We start from the raw sequence: 19836 nt of genomic DNA on the forward strand, positions 1-19836 counted from the left end.
TAAAATTAATTTATATCCTTTCGAAAACGATAGAACTGTTGTATTACAAAACAATTGGTAATTTACTTAAAATTTTTAAGATCTCATTTTAAAGAAGATATCGAGGTGGTTGGTGGAGATGGAAATCAATACTCCCGGTATCAAGCAAATTGAAAAAATAACTAATTTAAACTTTTTAATATTAATTTTAAAATATGATATTTTTAGCTTCAAGCTATAAAAAGAGCTTTTAGTTTAGACTATTTACCTCTAAGAAACCATTTGAATTTTTCTCAACTTTAGTGGCACAAATTTTTTTTTTTTTTTTTTTCATTTTCAAAGCCTATATATGCCTTGATTAACCGAAAGAACTTTTTCAACGACTATGATTTTCAAAGTATTGGTCTCAATTTGGAGAGAAATTATTCTGTGCGGTCATCCTACGCCGTCCAGAGGCGAATTAGCATGCACCATATTTTTTTTTATGTACCAGTGTTGTGTACTGGGTGAGGTGGCGCATTTCTGATTCACCTCCAGACGGTCTGATAACCGCACAGAATAATTTTGCCGATTTGGAGAACTAGCGGATGTAGATTAAATTCCTTTGCTCTTCATGTTAGCTTAAAATCTGAAACAAATTTTATGCCCACATATTTTAAAATAAAAATATATAATAATTAAGATTCTATACCTTAAAAAATATATGCTTATAAGATGAATAAATTGAAGAGAGGGATATGGTACAATGAAATGCACCAACCCAATTTAAGATTGATAAATCTCAACAGTAACACCCTTTTAAACAATATACACCTTCAACTACATCAATTTTAAGTTGAGGTACCTCACGTAAAGTTAGGTGGTGACCAAACTGCATTATCGTTGGTGACATATGATGTGCATGACAATGGAACAAGACAAAGTCCTCTGCTTCTTAGATCTGGCTTTGAATCATCTCTTTCTTTTGTGGTTGATTCCTGTGCTCCAAGGAAATGTTGATAACATGCCAGCTTTTCAATATATGTAAGTTAAATTACACTTTTTCATCAAATTGCCAATGTAATTGAAGCCAAAATGTTTTATCGCATATGTGTGTCTAAATGTTACCAATCAAGAAATAAGTTAGAGAATAAGTTCTCCCTCTTATGGTTTTGCAATTATACTTTTCTTACATTGAAATACAACGTTAGAATAATCTCTAATCCAAACTCAGCAATTTATTTTGAATCTAAGAGAAAGAATCAAAGAGATATACAATCATTCTGAAGGTCAAATTCAATCACAAACAAGCAAAGTAGACACAAGTGGGAGATGATATGTACCCATAACATGCCTATGAGAAATATGTTAAAACTTTGCTTACATTATAGGTGTACAAATCATTGTTCTACTCAAAGAAAATTATCAAGGAGACATACCTAAAACTTAATGGACATTAACTACAAAAGAATCATTTGTGATAAGGCATTTTAATGATTAAATATATTTTTTTATTATTACTTTTATAGAGATTTTGAGCATCACTAATCTTTTTCTCAACTTATTTTGTAAGGATAAGACAAGTATACCAACCAAATATGTTAGCTCTAAATGAAATTTAGCTTATCACATCAAGAGAGAAATAGAAAAAAAGTATTCATGATCCAAAACACAGTAGGGATAAGATAAAGCCCGCTCCCCGTGAACATTGAAAAGCAAACCCTAACATCTAAGGATGATGATAATATGAAATAGCTTGAAGTAACATGGATTAAGGAATATGAAGAAATTAATAATAGAAGGTTGAGCTATGAAGAGGATGAACTAGAGGAACCTTTACTCTAGATGGAGCAAATATGCAATAAAAAGGGTGACCATGTTAAAAAAATTTCAAGAAAATTTATTTATGTAAACAACTTTCTAATATATTTCATAAATTATGGCTTACATATCAGTATTAGATATCCATCATCAGTACAGTCTTATCATTAAGCAGGTATTGCTGATTTCTAATCCCAATGTTATTCCTTTCATGCATATATTTCTCTTGAGAATTATTATTCCATTTCTAACTCTCCCAATGAGAATGAGATTATTAATGCCCTTATGAGCATGAATAAGGACCCTATTACTAGTTCTGATGAGCATGAACAAGGACTATGTTGCTGGTTTTGATGGTTTTACTACTGCCTTTTTCCAAAATTATTGGAACATTATGAAAGATGATCTCTATAAGGTTGTTTTTCCTTTCTTTAAATGTTTTTCTTTCCCAAAATTTTTTACCAATATCTCCATTGTTTAAATCCCAAAAAAATTAATCTTGGAATGATTTTAGACATATTAGTCTATGCTCCACCTTTAATGAATTGTTATTGAAAATTTTGGCTAATAGGTAATTATTATAAAAAAAATTGGCTAATAGGCTATCCTTGTTACTACATAACATTATATCTTTTAATCAAATGAGTTTTGTTAAAGGTAGGAACATTGATGATAATTTTCTTCTTGCTCAAGAAATGCTTCATGAAATAAATAAAAATGTTCATGGTCATAATTTGATTATTAAGTTGGATATTTCTATGGCTTATGATAAGCTTAATTGGACTTTTTCTTTTAATATTCTGAAGCAATTTAGTTTTGATGATAAAGATATTAATCTTTCTAAAATATCATTAAAAAAATTTGGTTATCTATTATTCAAGATAATAAATCTCATTTTTTCTTTAAAGGCAATCAAGGTATTAGGTAGGGTGATCCTTTATCCCTTGCCTTTTACATTATTGTTGCTGATTATTTATCTAGAGGCTTAGCTCAACTCTCTTTTATATATAAAAGCTTCTCTAATAGAATTTTTGTGGTATTGACATGCCTCATCTTTGCTTTGATGATGACATAAATATGTTTTGCAATGGTTATTTCAAATGTGTTAAGAGAATCAAAAAGTCGCTCTCTAATTTTGAAAAGAAAAGTGGTTTTTTTATTTAAATAATAAAATTATTCTTTTATTGGTGGCAAAGGTATACCTAATATTCATTGCAATAATATTCATACTTACACTAGATTTTGTAATTAGGCTCTGCCTATTTATTTAGGGACTCTTTTGTTTAAAAAACAAAAGAGTCCCTAAATTAAAGAAAAATGATTATCTTTGTGTCAATTACATGAATAAGAAATAATATAATAATATGCATCCCAACTTCTGCAACTTTAAACAAGGTCAATCCCTATGGTGGAAATAACTTTATAACATTAAATGATCTGCCTAATCTACTACTCAATGGAGAATCTGCAATGAGTCTATCCATTTATAGAAAGATGACTGGACTAGTGAAGGATATCTTGATTCTCAATTAAACACTCATTCTACCTCCTCATTAAAAGTCTCGTGGTTCATAGACAATGGTAATTGGTCCATTAATCATCTTCAGGATTTTATCCCTAAGGGTCTCGTTGATACTATTCTTAATATCCCCATTAACTACAGTTGCAAGGACCAAATTATATTTAAGTTTTAGAAGGATGGTGAGTTTAGTCTTAAAAAACTTGGAATTATTTTACGTAAAAAAAAGAGGCGTTCTCAACCTTTGGTTAAATCTGTAATATTTCTACTCCTCTTAATTCCTCTATGTTGGCATGGAGGATTTTAAGAGGTTTCATTCCTATTGATTTTAGGATTCAAGAAAAAGGCTTTTATTTGGTTTCTTTCAATATTGTTTTCACATTGAGACTATTAGACATTTTTTTTAAATGGGCCTATTGCAGCTAGGGTATAAGAACATTGGAGAAGTTACTGTAGATTAACACTGATTTTAGTCACTTGAATGTTTTATCTTTAAGGGATGGGTGGTTTCATAAAATGAGTAAGGGCATATCTTTATGCTTATTCCTTTATTTGTTTTCTTTTTGGCTTTAGTGGGATGAATGGAATAAGTGTAAGCATAATGACATTAAGATATGCACTCGGAGGGTGTAAAATATCCTATTGTCTACTATTCAATAGTTGTTTAAGGATGGTGTTTTAACTTGTATGCATTTTAGTGGGAGGAAAGATTGACTTTCTCATTTTAATATTTAATGTGACATCATTAACAATAATTCTCCTCCTCTTATTAGTAAATGGTCAAAGCCTTCTATTGATGAATTTAAACTCAACATTCATGCTTATATTTCGAATTCTACATGTGGCAATGGTGGTTTGATTCATGATTTTAATGGCAATTTAGTTTATCGCTATGCTTCACATTACCCTTATTAGGATGTTACTGATGCTGGTTTGAATGCTCTTTTTAAGGTGCTTAGAGAGTATGTTGTTTACAACATCAAGATTTAATGGATTAAATCCAACTAAGTTAAATTAATCTTGTTGATAAATGCTACTAAGTGCTTAAATCCCAACTACTTCTATAATTTTGATAAAATTAAGATGTTGTTGGGTAATATTGTTTTCCAACCCTATTGTATTTAGATAGTTGCTAACATTTGTTTTACGATAATCAAGGTGATATACAACTAATGGAATATCCTTATTTTCATGAAAGATCAAAACATATTGATATAAAGATTCATTTTATTTGAGATGTCATTGCAAATGGAAATGTCAAAGTAGAGAAGATTACATCAAAAGAATATCCATAAGATGTATTGAGAAAATGTTTTGCCATTATGAAATTCAAGAGTTATTTGAACTTAGCTAATTGTATTGGAACGAGTCATCCATTAAAATTGGATCAAGGTGGAGATTGTTAGTTTTTTATTTATTTGTGAGCCAATATAATCAAAGTTTTAGGTTTTATGTTTTCTTTTGATGTAAACTGCATTGGTTATTGATAGTTTTCTTTGGTTTTCATTTGTAGCCTTGGTTAACTACATAATTAGTTTTTGTATTCCAATCTCATGTATAAAATCATGAAAATGCTATAATAATAATAATTAAATGAATACAATCCATGCATCTCTTCATCATATATAAACATTTTGGGTTTCTAGGAATGCATTTCTATCCTTTTTGGTTCTATCTTCTGTTTCATGCTTGTATCTAGTTTTGATATAGCTTCAGCTTCATACTGGATCATGGTATAGCTTTGGATTTTACTTAATGCAGGGTGTGACTCTACTTCTATCTTTAGGAACATGCCAGATAGGCATTAATTTGTTTGTTTGCAGCTTGCTGAAACACTTGGCTTCAGGCATATGCTAGATTCAGCTACTATATGTTTGTTGTTTCTGTCCAGCAAGATCCACTAGGTTTGTAACATTTACTACTGAGAATTGATACTTTTTAATGATATTATCATAAGTAAAAAGCTTATTTATTATAATAGCATTGATCTTACTATAAAAATTAATTTGTGATGAAACTTTACTAAGGGAATTATTTTTATTCTGTCATTAAATCACCTACCCCATTTCTATGTATATACCTTCTTGTCATTAGGTTACAAATCATAAATCATAGTGCTCTATATTCTTTGGAAAATATTTTGGTAGCCAATTGAAGCTCGATGCAGCTACAAAAAACACATAAATAACTCCTACATCTTATCAATAGATAGATGGATCTACTAGACTAATTTTTTTCTTCTATTGCTAATAAACAAATTTATTAGACTTTTCTATCAATTTAAGGAGAGGCTCAATTCAACAACTTTCATTTTTGAACTAAAAATTAATGGAACCAGTTGAGGTACTAAAATTTGCCATTTTTAGACTATTAGGAATTCAATTTTCTTCTATATCTTATTTAATCTAAAAAAGTTATTGGCTTTAAAAAAATGCACCATAATGCATTTATATGGGAGAAGTTGGGGAATAATGTTTAGCGGCACCATTTAAACTTAAGTCAAACTTATGGCATTTAAGAAGGGAAAACAAGAATTATTAACTAATTTACTATAATCTAAAGTTCAATCAATACATAAAATTAAATGGGGATAAAATTTAAGGGCATGCTTTTAAGATAACTAAAACGAAAAAGTGGAGTTTTTTTATCCATTTAATATAACTTTCAAGGATATCATAAAAGGATAGTGAACCAATTACAATACAAATTAAAGTGGCTAGATTCCATGCAATGTGAAGGTGGGGTCCTGAAAATAGAAAACTATTGTGGCAAAGAAATAAAGAAAAAGTAATCTTAGGGAACTTCAAATGTAAAGGTACAAGTGCAACCCTAGAATGAGAAAATAAAATCCTACAATGAAAAAATTTTTCAAATGAGAACATTCAAGGAGAATATTAATTAGTAAAAGATGGAGGTGGAGTATTTTTTTTCCAAACATTATTTCCTTTTTCAATAAATTTGGTTTTTAAAAATGGGAATTATGTTGTCGCTAGAATCTGACCATATCTCAAACTTAAAAAATATATGCAAATAAATATTAACACAATAAAATTTAGGGAGAAATTGTGTGTAAGGCCAAAATATATCCAATTATAAAAAAGCAAAAAAACTTTTGTCCATTATAAAAAACCAACTTATACCAGAAAATTATAAGTCCTTAGATTTTAAGAAAGCCTAATTGATGACGGCTAAAATCTTGAGGTTAACTTATATGCATCCATAATATGATAAATAATTTAAACTTGAAATTATGCTTGATTGGAGATAGATGAATGAGGTCATTATTTTTATTGCATCCACACCCCACTAATAAATCTTATGAATTTCCATTTATAACATAAATTTGAGATAAGAGTTCCTAGCAACTATCACCATTGAAGCAAAATTAATAAAGCTTAAATGATTTACCACCCATTAATGACATATATTTCTACCCAAAAATAAAATACTTTAATATAAATAAAATATGCAAAGAGTCATTATTTATTAGATGATTTGTATTGACAAATAGGAAAACATGCATTTTTTTAATCAATCGACATTACATAGGAAAGGTGGGTAAAACTAATCATTATTTTAGAGAATAATATAAGTAGCCATGGATGGTATGACTCAATTGGAAGACAAACTCTTATAGTTCTTATAATTATTTTACTATATATTCAACAATGAAGAGAGGACAATATGACAGTGAGGCCTTGTGAGCCCTTGTGATACTTAATCCTATCCATTTTGAATGGGAACAAAGATTAAGTACTTGAAAAAAAAAGAACCATTAATGTCTCTAGTATTTTCATTAGAAGAATTTAAATTTAAAGAAATCTAACTCAAAGTAAGATATATGTCCTTTGGATTAGACTTCATTTAAAAGGATATTAATAGAAAGTTTATCATATTAAATAAAAAGTTAAGCTTTTGCTTTTATCTCTTTTGGCATGGACATGAGCCCCTTATTTACAAAAAAAAGGCCAAGGAAAGCACCCAATATGAATAATAATTTTTATATTTAAGAATCTTCCTCACTTAAGATATATATTATAACACTTGTCCAAATCAATACTGATGCTTCATTTCTGCTTCCATTGAATGCTAATCTTTCTCCTAGTATGAAAAATGTAGATCCCTATACTTAGATTAAATTATCTCTTTAATCTAAATAAAAAAACTTGAATATTAAAAAATTTAGATTTGATTATTAGGATGATAAAATTTTCTCTATTGATACACTAGTTTTTACGTACTTATTACTCTTAAATAAAATTATCCTACATATAATTGTGCTCTTGAAGTTGTTCCACAGCCTCATAGGAAATATTGAGAGACCCCTTCCATAAATTAAAGTATTCAATCTTCGAAAGCTAACTTCTCCCTTGAAGTAAATCTTCCACTTTTCTTTCCACTACTATTACTCTTTTTATTGTGGTTGGTAAGTATCAAAAAAGGCTTAAGTTCATTTTGTGACAACACAAATGAATCAACCAAATAATTACCAACATTCCTCCACAACTCCACCACTTCACATGAATGAACCACTCCTCCACAACTCCACCTCTACACTAGATATTCTCCCCCATAACTCATGGAAAGATAACTACCTAAGGCTATTATTGTAATCAATTAGAGGATTGTAGACAGAAATCTAGTGTAGTCCAAATGGAATGAGAAGTTTCTAAGTTAAGATTGTATGTAAGAATAAACGCAGAGATTGTAGAGTACAGTGCACTAGCTAAGTTTTGATCAACTAGTAACCATAAAGAGAACTGAGGGGTTTGGTTTCAACTATCCCGTAACAGAGTCTAAGATGGTATATTTGGACGGACATATGGTGGTTCAGTTTAGGTAGCCTCTGAATCCATCAACAATAAATAACTTGAGTATTTATGATAATTTTCAGCAATCAATTGGATGTGCACTATATTTTTTATATTTGACATAAAAACTTAAGTTGAGCGGGAATCTGAATGTCATTTAACTTGACAATAGTTGAATCTATGGAGAAGAAGAAGAAGAGGCAAGCATAATACAAAGGTGGAGATTATAGTTTGGTGACTGATGGCTTTGATATCATGAAGAAATAGTAAAAAATAAGGTAACAGAGAAGGTAATTAGAAGAAGCTGTAGATTTTAGCAAAACTAGTTATTATATATATTGCTTTTCCTATGTATATATATGCGTATACTAAATACATACTTATATAAGTAAATTAATAAGAGATAATTACACCAATAACCTTAGTTAGTTATCTTTCAAGGCATTAGTGGGGAGAATATAAGGTTTAGTGGTGCAGTTGTGGGGGATCGATTGATTCATGTGAAGTGTTGGAGTTATGGATGAATGTTGGTAGTTATTTGGTTGATTCATTTGTGCTGTCACTGTCCCTCAAGTTGAGGGTTTAAACAAATCATCAGCTTTTATCTAAGAAGAATGAACTTTTGAGTAGGCAATGATTTTGTGAACATATCTACTAACTATTCTTTAGTGGAGATATGATGAACAACAATAATTTTGGAATTATTTTTTTCTAGAATGAAATGATGATCAATCTCAATATTTGACCTTTGAGATTAAAAATTGGGATTGCTGGCAATAGACATAGCAATAATATTATCACATAATATTTGAGTGGTATCAAGAGAGAGAGAGAGAGAGAGAGAGAAGTCTTGACATATATAGTCGATGAAGCTAGTTGAGATTGGTAGTTGCAGTAGCTAAAGAGAAGTATTCAACTTATGTAGATGATTGAGCTATTGTAGTTTGTTTCTTTATTAAACATGAGAGAAGAATACTGTGAAGAAACTGTTGTAGCCTATAGCGGACTTCTGATCATCAATGTTACAAGCCCAATCTGGATCAGAAAAAGCTAAAAGCTGAGGAGTGGTGGCAATTATTTGGTTGATTCATTTGTGCTGTCACGTTTGATGCTTTATTTACACTTCAACAGCAGTCATCTCAGCACAATCAGGAGTTGTGGGATGGGTGAAATGAAAGTTCTTGTGAAGTGCCATTGTCTGGATAAATCTTCCTTAAAATCTTTTTCGTTTTATGATGTACCATAACGGGGAATAGTGTTTAGCTAAGTTTCCATTAATCAACCAACTTCATTTTGCTTGGCTAATTTTTAGAAAGAAAAAAAAATGATACAATCGAAATTCTTATAATGATGCTTATTTATGTACATACCTCTTCTGTTGTGCGAAAATTCCTGTTGGAGGATGTCCCCATGTAAGGCACACTCAAGGTCTGAATAAATCAGGAAAAAAATGATTATTAAAGATTATTCTGAGTAAAATATGAAAGCCTGTAATTAGAACTGATTCTAATCTGTGTGAAATAATTAAAAAAATATGAACTTGTTTTAGGATCTTGAACAGTTCATAAAAGATCAAGGTTTCAGTAAGGCTGCGCTAACAAAACTATCTGAATTTTAATGCTCTATAAAGAAAGCAAAGATGATTACCTCAACTTGGTCTTGGAGAAACTTTATATATCCAATTGCTTCCATTAATACAGATGCTGTATCAGTCTACTTGTCCATAAAAGAAAAAAAAAATAACAAACAGATTAATTTGCCTTATAGAGAAGTAAATTTAAATAAAAAACACTTGAATATTAAAATTTGACTTCTAATAATATTTTTTTTATATAGAATTAAATATTAAATTTTAATACTTTAAATTAATTTTTCATTAAAAGTAGTCCTCTTAGACACACTTATAGTTTTATTTTAGAGCATCTTTTGTTGATATTGTGATAAAATTATTTTAAAATATTAATTTAAAATAAATATAAACTATAATTTTAAAATTAGGAGATTTTTTATTTTTACACAACCAATAATCACAAAAATAATAATAAGAACAACAACAACAACAACATTCAATAAATGAAAATAAAATCAAACAAAACTTAAGAAATTTACAAACATTCTAAATCTCAAATTATAGCAAAATTTTCTCTTCTTGAATTCTGTTGATTGTCTCGATCAACACCAACATATAATAATAATAACATTTAACAAATGTGTAATACTATTACAACAATAACAACAAATGTGTAATACTATTACAACAATAACAACAATTTATCCTCTACTAATCATCTAGTGGAGGAGGGATCTCCTAAGACTAACAAGAAAAAGAAGAAAACTAGTAAAGCTCCTACCCACCAGAGCTCAAGCTAATACCAAAAGTTCTAATGATTAAAGCTCTTATTTGGAATGTTAGAGGGATTGGAGGTTTGGATTCCAAAAATCGTGTTAGGAATTTGAGGCGTGTTCACAATATTCAGTTGTTGGTTTTACTTGAACCTTTTATTACTGTTGATAAAATGGTTTCTACTGCTTCTAATTTGGGCTTTAATAATAGTTTTGCTAATTGCTTTAATAAAATTTGGATTATGTGGAATAATCATTTTAAGGTTAATGTTATTTCAGATTTTCAGCAAGTTATTCATGTTCAAATTTTCGTTAATAGTTTTTATTGTTATGCTTCTTTTGTTTATGCTGCCTCTACTAGATTGGGGAGAATTCCCCTATGGGATAGCCTTGCGGATTTTGCTCAAAACTCTATGGGGCCGTGGTGTGTTGGAGGGGATTTTAATATCATTTCTCATGCTGGTGAAAGGAGAGGGGGGAATCCTCCCAATGCTAATGCCATGAATGATTTTAATGATATGATTTCTAATTGCAATTTATTTAATATTGGTTTTTCTGGCAGTAGTTTTACGTGGAGCCGTGCTAGAATTTGGCAAAGGCTTGATAGAATCTTGTTCAATAATGACTGGATTAGCACTTTTCAAATAACTCAAATACATCATTTGAGTAGAACGTTATCCGGCCATGCTCCTCTTCTGTTGAATGTTTCTGGTAACATAATTAAACCCTCTATTTCTTTTAGATTTCAGAATATGTGGCTTAATCACCCTGAATTTATGAATGTGATTTCTGGTAATTGGCATGCTGATGTTTTTCCTAACAATGAAGTGTTTGGCATGGCTAGACTTTGGGCTAAATTGAGTAGACTTAAACAAGTGCTTAGGTGGTGGAATAAGCATGTTTTCAAAAATATTTTTGATAATATTAAGGTAGCGGAAGATAAGGTTGTGGTGCTTGAATCTCTATACCAAGACATTCCCTCTTACTCTAATCTTATGAATCTTGATAATGCTAAATTGTTCCTTTTTAAATTGCAAGAACAAGAAGAAATTTTTTGGAAACAAAAGGCTTCTTCTTCTATTCTTTTGGAAGGGGATAGAAATACGGCTTTTTTTCATGCTTTAGTTAATAAAAATAGAATCAAAAGTCATATTAACAGGTTAGTGGATAACCATGATACTGTTTATGATACGGATGATTCTATTGCTATATATGGTGTTAATTTCTTTATAGAAATTTTTAATAGGAACAATAATGCCAATGATATTTCTTTTTCTAATGTGATTATGAGCATTGTTAATGATCATGATAATGTAATGCTTACTCGGATTCCTTTGGAAGAAGAGATTTGGAATACTATCAACAATATGAATGGGGAATCGGTTGCTGGTCCGGACGATTTCACTACCAAATTTTTTATCAATATGTGGGACATTATTAAAAAGGATGTGATTGATGCTGTTCAGGATTTTTTTAATGGGAATCCTTACCCTAAATTCTTCACGTCTACTAATATTGTTCTTATTCCAAAAAAAGATAATCCTTATTTTTGGAATGATTTTAGACCAATTAGCCTTTGCACCTTCTTTAATAAACTTGTTGCTAAGATCATTGCTTCTAGGTTATCTTTAATTCTGCCTAAAATTATTTCTCCTAATCAAACTGGGTTTGTTAAATGCAGAAGTATTTTTGATAATATTTTACTTGCGCAAGAAATGGTTCATGATATCAATGCTAAAAGCATTGGTGGTAATATTCTTTTTAAGCTTGATATCACCAAGGCTTATGACAACTTAAATTGGGATTTTCTTTACAATATTCTTTCTATGTTTGGGTTTAATCAAAACTTTTTGCTGCTTATCAAAAATAGCATTGAAAATTGTTTTTTTCCTCATCATTAATGACTCTATTCATGGTTTCTTTAGCTCGTCTCACGGGCTTAGACAAGGGGACCCGCTCTCTCCTTCTCTTTTTATCATTGCTATGGAATATCTCTCCAGAGGGATTGAGAGACTGTTCAGGTTGCACCCTAAACTCCTTTTCCGCACTCTTGGTGGCTTTCCTATTTCACATCTTAGTTTTGCTGATGACTTTATTATTTTCTCTAATGCCTCTATTAAAAGTGTTAAAGTGTTAACCCAATTTTTAACTGGTTTCCAAAGGATTAGTGGTTTATACATCAATAGGGACAAGAGAAACTTTATTACTAGCAAATTTGTGAATCTTAGTAGGCATGATAGAATTAAAAGAGTGTGTGGTTTTAGCCCTTCTTCTTTGCCTATTAAATATCTTGGAACTCCGCTTTATAAAGGCAGGAAAAGGATATCTCTTTTTGAAAACATTTTCTCCATATTTCAAAAAAAATTTCTGAATTAGTCTTCGAAGTTTCTTTCTTTTGATGGTATATTAACTTTAATTAAAAGTGTTCTTAATTCTGTTCCTATATATCTTTTTCATACTTTACAGTCTCCGTGTACTGTTTGTAAGAGAATGAAAACTATGATAAACAAATTTTTTTGGGGTGCCACCAATAACAAATCTTGCATTAATTGGGCTTCTTGGAAAAAAGTGTGTGGGGTTTTTAAAGAAGGGTCCCTTGGTTGTAAGTCTATCTCTGATACGGCTCATGTGTTTTCTCATAAGCTTTGGATTGGGTTTAGAGCTAATAAAAGTTTATGGGCTCAATTTTTGATGGCTAAGTATTGTAGGGACCTAAACCCTCTTGTTTGTCATTTTAAAAACACTGACTCTTCGGATTGGAAAAGACTTTGTAAAATCAAGTGGGAAGCTGAGAATTTTATTCAATGGGGGATTGGGAATGGTGATGTCTCCTTTGGCAAGATAATTGGATGGGGTGTTCCTCGATTGACAATCATCTCAATACCCACACCAAAGCTAATACCAAAGTTAGTGATTTCTTTATTAATGGTGAATGGGATCATGCTAAACTTCGTAATGTGGTTCCTGAATTTATTTTTGAAAAAATTGTTGGTATACCTTTAAACCTCCATAATATTGACAATATCATGTTTAATTTATCTGCGTCTGATAAATTTTGCATTAAAAATGTCTGGGAGGATATTATGAATAAAGGTGAGTTTTCTCACATTTATGGATCGCTTTGGCATAAGATGATTCCTCTGTCCTATTCTTTGCTAACCTGGAGATGCCTTAAAGGCTTTTTGCCCGTGGATACCAATATGTTTAAGAGAGGTTTCTATTTTGCCTCTAAATGTCAATGTTGCTTTAATATTGAAAGCACTCAACATGTTTTTGTTAGTAGTAGTATTGCTCGGATGGTTTGGTGCCACTTTTTTAACCTTGCTGATTTGGATAACTTCAGTATTCAACACGGTTTGCCGGAGATTCTTCAGACCTGGTTCGCTAAAGGTAAAGGACATATTAATTTCTTAATTCCTATTCTGATTATTTGGTACATTTGGAAATCTAGAAACGTGTCTAAACATAATAATATTAGAATGTCGGCTAATCAGATTATTAATAATGTTAGGAATAAAGTTTTGCGGCTTATTGCTGTCAAACTTATTTCTCAAAAGAATTTCAAGAATTGTAATCGCATGGCCACTTATTTTGGAATTGATATCAATGGGGTTAATATCATTAAGGTTGATAGTATTGTGAAATGGCTGAAACCGGATCCTCCTTATGTTAAGATTAACGCTGATGGGTAGGTTGGGATTGCTAGTGCTGGCATGGGTGGTCTTATTCGCAGTGCTGATGGGAATCCCATTACTATTTTTGCTGGTCCTATTGCTACTAATTCTATTTTAACTGCTGAATTATTTGGGATCTATCAAGGTTTAAATATTTGTCTGAGGTTAGGTTATCAGCATGTGCATGTTGAAGTGGACTCCAAACTTGCTATTCAAGCCATTTCTACTACTAATGTGGTTTTTCCTAAAGAATTTTGTATGATAAGGAAAATTAAAATGTTGCTTTCTAACTTTAATTTTATCATATCCCATATCTATCGGGAAGGCAATACATGTGCGGATTGGTTGACAAAATCTGACGCTGGCTATGATTCCTATCAAGAATTGCCTACTATTAATCTGCCTTCTCCTCTTAATGGCATGATTTCTTTGGATAAAATGGGCCTTCCTTACATCCGTCATGGGTGATTTTGCTTGGTGCGAGTTTTGTGGTCCTTGTTTTATGTTGTTTATTTGTTTTGGTTTTTAGTTTTGTCCCGTTATTCTGTTCCCCTCTTCTGAGAGGGATTTTTCCGCTGCCATGTGCTGTTGCTTTTTCTATTTCATTTGGTTTCATTCTAAGTCATTTATCCGGATTTGTAGTGGTCACTGGTATGTTTTTATTATTCTCTTGTTGGATTGCTTATCTGATAAAGTCTGGAATTATTTTTGTGTTGGGCATTGTCTGAGTAATTGGTTTTATATTTTCAGCTTTGGTTTCTTTGTCCAGTCTAAGAGATTATGCAGGTCGGTTAGCTAGCTGGATTGTCTGGAATAAGTTCTGTGCTGGGCGGAGTAATCTGGGTGGTTTTGATGGCCTCTGTTTTGGCTTGAGATTGCACTGGGTGGGCTGGTTTAAGTGGATGAATTCTGAGGTTTTGCTTTGTGTCAGGACTATCCCGTCTCAACTCTATGGGAATTCCTTTTCTTTGCAGGACTTTCTTAGGCTGTATAATGTTTTTATGAATCTGTGGCCTGATAGGGATAACATTGGGATCCTTACTTATATTATCTACTTTAGTTATCTTACAATCTTTTGGAGAATTCCTTGCAGGCGTCAAAATAATCTTCGTGTTTTGGTTTTCAATGATCGCAAGGTAATCTCTTTTTCTTATTCGAATTTCTATTCCTATTATCTTCAGAATTTTTGCAGGAAGACTGAGCTGAAAGGGACTATCCTGCTCTTCCTTTTTTGGGTGCTGTCTGCTCACAGCCCGAGCTTTTTCCTTTGTTCTTTTTGTAATCGTAGAAAAAGGATCCACTAGCTCATAGGTTTTTTTGTTTTCCTTTTTAATTGTAGCTCGTTCGAGCAGTAGAGAGTTGGTGGAATCTTTTAAGGACTATGTAACCTTTTTTGTGATATTAACGCGTAGGCCCCATTAGTGGATTTTAACAAAAAAAAAATAATAATAATAACAACAATTTATCCTACTATGCGGAGTCGGCTACATGAATCTTTTTTCTCCATTGTGTCATGTTAAGAGTCAAGTTCTCATCAAAATCTAATTAATAAAGAGAGGCCATTTATAATATTTTCTAACCAAGTATTTTTAGGTCTACGCCTACTTTTCTTGACATTAGTCAATAATAAAACATCAACTTTTCTAGCTGTATGAAAAGTATGCCCTATTCATAGAATTTAAGCTTTGTTATTGCCAATATAAAAGTCTCTTAGAAAACTCTAAAACGAAACTGATTAAAATGATAGCTCAAGATTTATTCTAATCATACAAAGCGCATTCTATCATTCAAAATACTGATCAATCTTTTGAATAGTTTTAATTAAACAAATAAATAAACTCCAAAAATTAAATTGAAAAGAGAAAGAGAACATAGATCACAATTCAAAATAAAAAGACCTTTAAAGTTTAAAGCTTCAAAACAAGAATTAGTATTTACCTTTCCAAAGGGTGCAACCAACTGCTGTAGTGCTGCAATCCTGTCTCCCAGCTTCTCCTTCCTAACCTATACATCATGTGATTACATTAACAGAAAAAAATAGAAAGGCTAAAATATAATAATATTTAAGAAAATTAATTATTTTGAAATTGTCTAAATATTTAAGAAATTATAAGATAAATACACACCTTAAAAGGAGTGATTGAAGGGCGTGAATCAAACCGGGGCTTCCTTGATGGTTGAAGCTGATCTAAGCTGCTGTAGTTTGCTCTCTTTCGTTCACTGAGTCCACTGACTGATGGTGGAATCTTCAAAAGTTGAGAGAGAGGAGGGATCGTGTAAAGAACGAAAAACGGTCAGAAATATTATTTTCTCTCACTTTATAAAAGATGATGCACGTCACTCATAAAAGCTGAAAAGAGCTACAAAAAATTGCTTTTGCAGATTTTCGATTTAAAAAGGAGGTGAAAAACAAAAATCATGCGTTAAATCTTGCTTTCTTTGGCATCGTCACCCGAACGAGATTAAAAATAAAAATAATTAAGTCTTCAAGGATATATCTAAAGCTAACCAGCTTGAGCAATCATAAAATGAAAAAAAAAAAATTAAGAGAAATGCTGCATTTTTCTTGTTGGCATTATAATTTATAAACTACGTTTACTAAACTTGAACAAAAAAATATTTTAAATTGTTTATTAAATAAAACGATTTGTTAATTATATATTATGTACTTTTTCTGAACTTATAATATTCCCATGATAGTAAAAATAATACTTTATTCAGAAAAACTTGGAATATTATAACAACTTCATATATTGATAGAAAACTATCAGCATTCCATTGCATTTGTATATTGTCATTTTCTTATTAATTGTTAAAAATTTTGTTGAGTAGTGGATGACTCTTATAAAAATTCCTTAGTTTGAAATGAGCAATCAAACAATAATAATACGGATTAATCCTACCGCAGTTTTAGTTTTTTTTTTTTTTCCTTTTGGTTCCCTTACGGTTAATTGTTCATCTTCTTGCACTGAAATTGCCAAAAACATTGGTAGAGTTTCTGAACCACCTTAAATATTCAGCATTTATTCGAATATATCTTCCTTTAATATTTGCAAAAAAATAATATATACTTTAAAGTTAACCAGAGGATCAGTAAAAAACTTATCCTGAGCACCAACCTCCTGTAGATTTACGAAACCTCCTTGAGCTGGACTGTGCAACTGATGCGAAAGCCCATAGTTCATATTATCAAAATATGTAGAGGTATTCAAGTTTGATGATTGGCAAGAACCAATCCTACCAAATCGGGCTGACGCCAAGAAGTCCAAAGCCTCGATGTCCATACCCAATGATGTCTCCATCGAAGGCAAATATATATTCGGTATGTTTAGACCAGGAAGAAGCATTCCAAAACTCAAAGGATCTAAACCTTGGTGTCCATGAATAGGAGGTGAAGGCTGGTAAACATTGAGGTCATTTTGCTGTCTTTGCTCTTCATGTTTAAGTACTGCAGAAGATAATTTATACTGTTCAAGCTTCAAAAAAGATTCTATAGAGATCTCCTCTTTGATCTTTGCTAGGTGTATTTGTTGCGCTGAGTGAGGGTTATGGACGGTCCACTGAAATCCGTGATCTTCAACCATGTGATGAGAAGGAGCAAATGGAGGTGGATCTATAAGCTGGTCTTCATCTTTTGAGTTTGAGAAGCTTGTGCTGATGCTGGGAATAAGCTCAATACCATAGCTGAAAGCAAGTTGTTCAGTTCATTAGGAACCATATATGTAGATAAAAAACAAAACTGTATGTATAGCGTTAGGTCTTGACCTAAAAATTGAACAATAGAAAGCTAACGGCTTAGCAGGAGCTTCCGAGTAAACTCCAAATAACAATTTGTCAAGATGCTAAAATAAGGAAAATCCAAGACAGAAAATTCCATAAGAGAACAAGAGGCAAAAACACAAGCCGGAAAATTCCAAATCCTAGGAATCGAAGAGTGACTAGTTAATAACTGATTATTTATTTAACAATTAATGGACAAGAAGAGAGACAAATGTGTTTATGAATGTTGTTAATTAATGCATGCATGAAGCGTAGGTATATAAATATATATTTGTACCGAAAAATTTAAAAGAGCGCTGAACTCACAGTAAGGGATCTTGGTTCCAGTTAAGAGCAGTGGAGGCATGGAGGAGTAATAGCTCCTCAGGTTGGTGACGGAGATCTAGCAAATTTGAAGAGTCCATGTTGAATTTTTATAAAAAGGATTGGTAGTCCCAAGAAGGAAGAAAAAGAAAGGAGAGAAAGGGTTGGCCTCTTTGGAATCTACATCTAAAACACTTCCCCACTCAAAGAAACACTTGAGGCCCTCTTGCAGTCTTGCCCATGAGTCTTTGTTGCTGAACGATGCCTTTGCCTTACTTTATTAACTTATCACTTTTCCCACTTTATTCTTTCTTCACATCCATCATCATCTCTCTTCTTCTGTGCTTGGATCAGAAAAGAAGGGTGGAGCTGCCATCAAAATCTCTCTCTCTCTCTCTCTCTCTCTCTCTCTCTCTCTCTCTCTCTCTGTTCTTTTCAGGAAAAACTTTCTGCAGCACTGAAATTAAAGGGATCACCTCCCTGAGGTCTTCTTGGAGCTTCTATCAAGACTGCCCTTACGCTCACGCTCTCCCTACCCCCTTCTCTCGTTCTATCAAGTAGCACAATCTTTTCTTTAAGGATCTTGCTTTAATATAGCTTTTCTTCCTTTACTTACTCAAAGAAGAAGCTTTCTTTTTCAGTTGCTGCAATTACAGGGACATGATTATACGACCCCTGCCATGATTGAAAACCGTGCCATCGATCCAAGGGTTTCATTTTGAGAGATGGTAATGATTTCTTCCATGCCACGCCCGCTTATTCACTCCACTCATTCACTCAGTACTTCAATCTTTTTCTCTCTTCCTACAGGAAAAAGGGCATGGCCATCGCTCTTATAATTATCACATGGAATCTATGCAATTCCTGTTTGTAAAATAAATATACAACAGCTATATAAGTTTAAATAACAATTGTTGAGGGAAGTGACTTTTCGTGTGCTATTTCCAAATCGGAAATGCAGATTTCACTGCTTTGAACATTGTTCCGAAGAGATAAATTGTAGCTAAACATCACCATAGACTGTAATTTATACAAGCTATATTGCTTCATTTTAAAAAAAAATTCAGTAAAATCATTTAAATTTAAAATTACTGAACATCAATAAGAAGTTATAAATAATTATTTGAATAATAAACAAATATTTTAGGCAAACTATACAAAATGGAAAAAAAATGAAGTAAAAACATTTCAATCAATTTTTTTTGGTCCAAATGAGTTTCAATGTTGTTGAAAATATTTTATGATGATTATCATTAATATTATGTTCTCTTAAAAATAAATCAAAATACTTTCGAACATGTTATTGTCACACTTTTGTAAAAATATGTTAAAAATAAATTTTTACACATAAAAAATAAAATAAAAATATAGGACTAAAGAGTAACATAAAATTTGTGTCAGATTATTATAATTACTTGTTTCAAACCATCCTTCAAATCAGTAATGACATAATCACCACTACATCTTTTTTGTAAATACAATGCCGCAAATAATATGATTTATGCAATATAAATTATCAAAAAATAATTACAATACAAAAAAATATAAAGATAACAGTTGAAAGAATAATCGTGAAACATTTGGTTCGGTACTATGGAAGTTTACAACAACAGGACTTAGCATTATT

General features: G+C 31.4%; 1 protein-coding gene across 2 annotated transcripts; it reads right to left on the reverse strand.

Annotated features, from left to right (window-relative positions):
- Positions 1-671: 671 nt before the first annotated feature.
- Positions 672-19051, reverse strand: LOC110116300 (transcription factor bHLH110). Of its 2 annotated transcripts, none has more exons than XM_020849830.2 (7): positions 18213-19051; positions 17246-17810; positions 16253-16372; positions 16065-16130; positions 9757-9822; positions 9480-9539; positions 672-956 (listed from the first exon to the last, which is right to left on the reverse strand). In XM_020849830.2, the coding sequence occupies exons 1-7, from the start codon at positions 18308-18310 to the stop codon at positions 825-827; spliced, it is 1107 nt and encodes a 368-aa protein (XP_020705489.1). In that variant the 5' UTR covers positions 18311-19051; the 3' UTR covers positions 672-824. The 2 variants fall into 2 exon arrangements, with proteins under 2 accessions (XP_020705489.1, XP_020705488.1); XM_020849829.2 differs by having other exon boundaries at positions 672-989.
- Between the last annotated feature and the right edge of the window lie 785 nt (positions 19052-19836).

Source organism: Dendrobium catenatum, unplaced genomic scaffold (assembly GCF_001605985.2).
Source record: "Dendrobium catenatum unplaced genomic scaffold, ASM160598v2 fragScaff_scaffold_601, whole genome shotgun sequence".
NCBI classification, from domain to species: Eukaryota; Viridiplantae; Streptophyta; class Magnoliopsida; order Asparagales; family Orchidaceae; genus Dendrobium; species Dendrobium catenatum.

Excerpts from the sequence above, each read along its gene's own strand:
- LOC110116300 (XM_020849829.2), bottom strand. The coding sequence starts at position 18,310 with ATGGACTCTTCAAATTTGCTAGATCTCCGTCACCAACCTGAGGAGCTA. Across the intron at positions 16,131-16,252 it reads CTTCAATCACTCCTTTTAAG|GTTAGGAAGGAGAAGCTGGG; the intron begins GTGTGTATTTAT and ends CATGATGTATAG. Across the intron at positions 990-9,479 it reads ATTTTCGCACAACAGAAGAG|CTGGCATGTTATCAACATTT; the intron begins GTATGTACATAA and ends TATATTGAAAAG.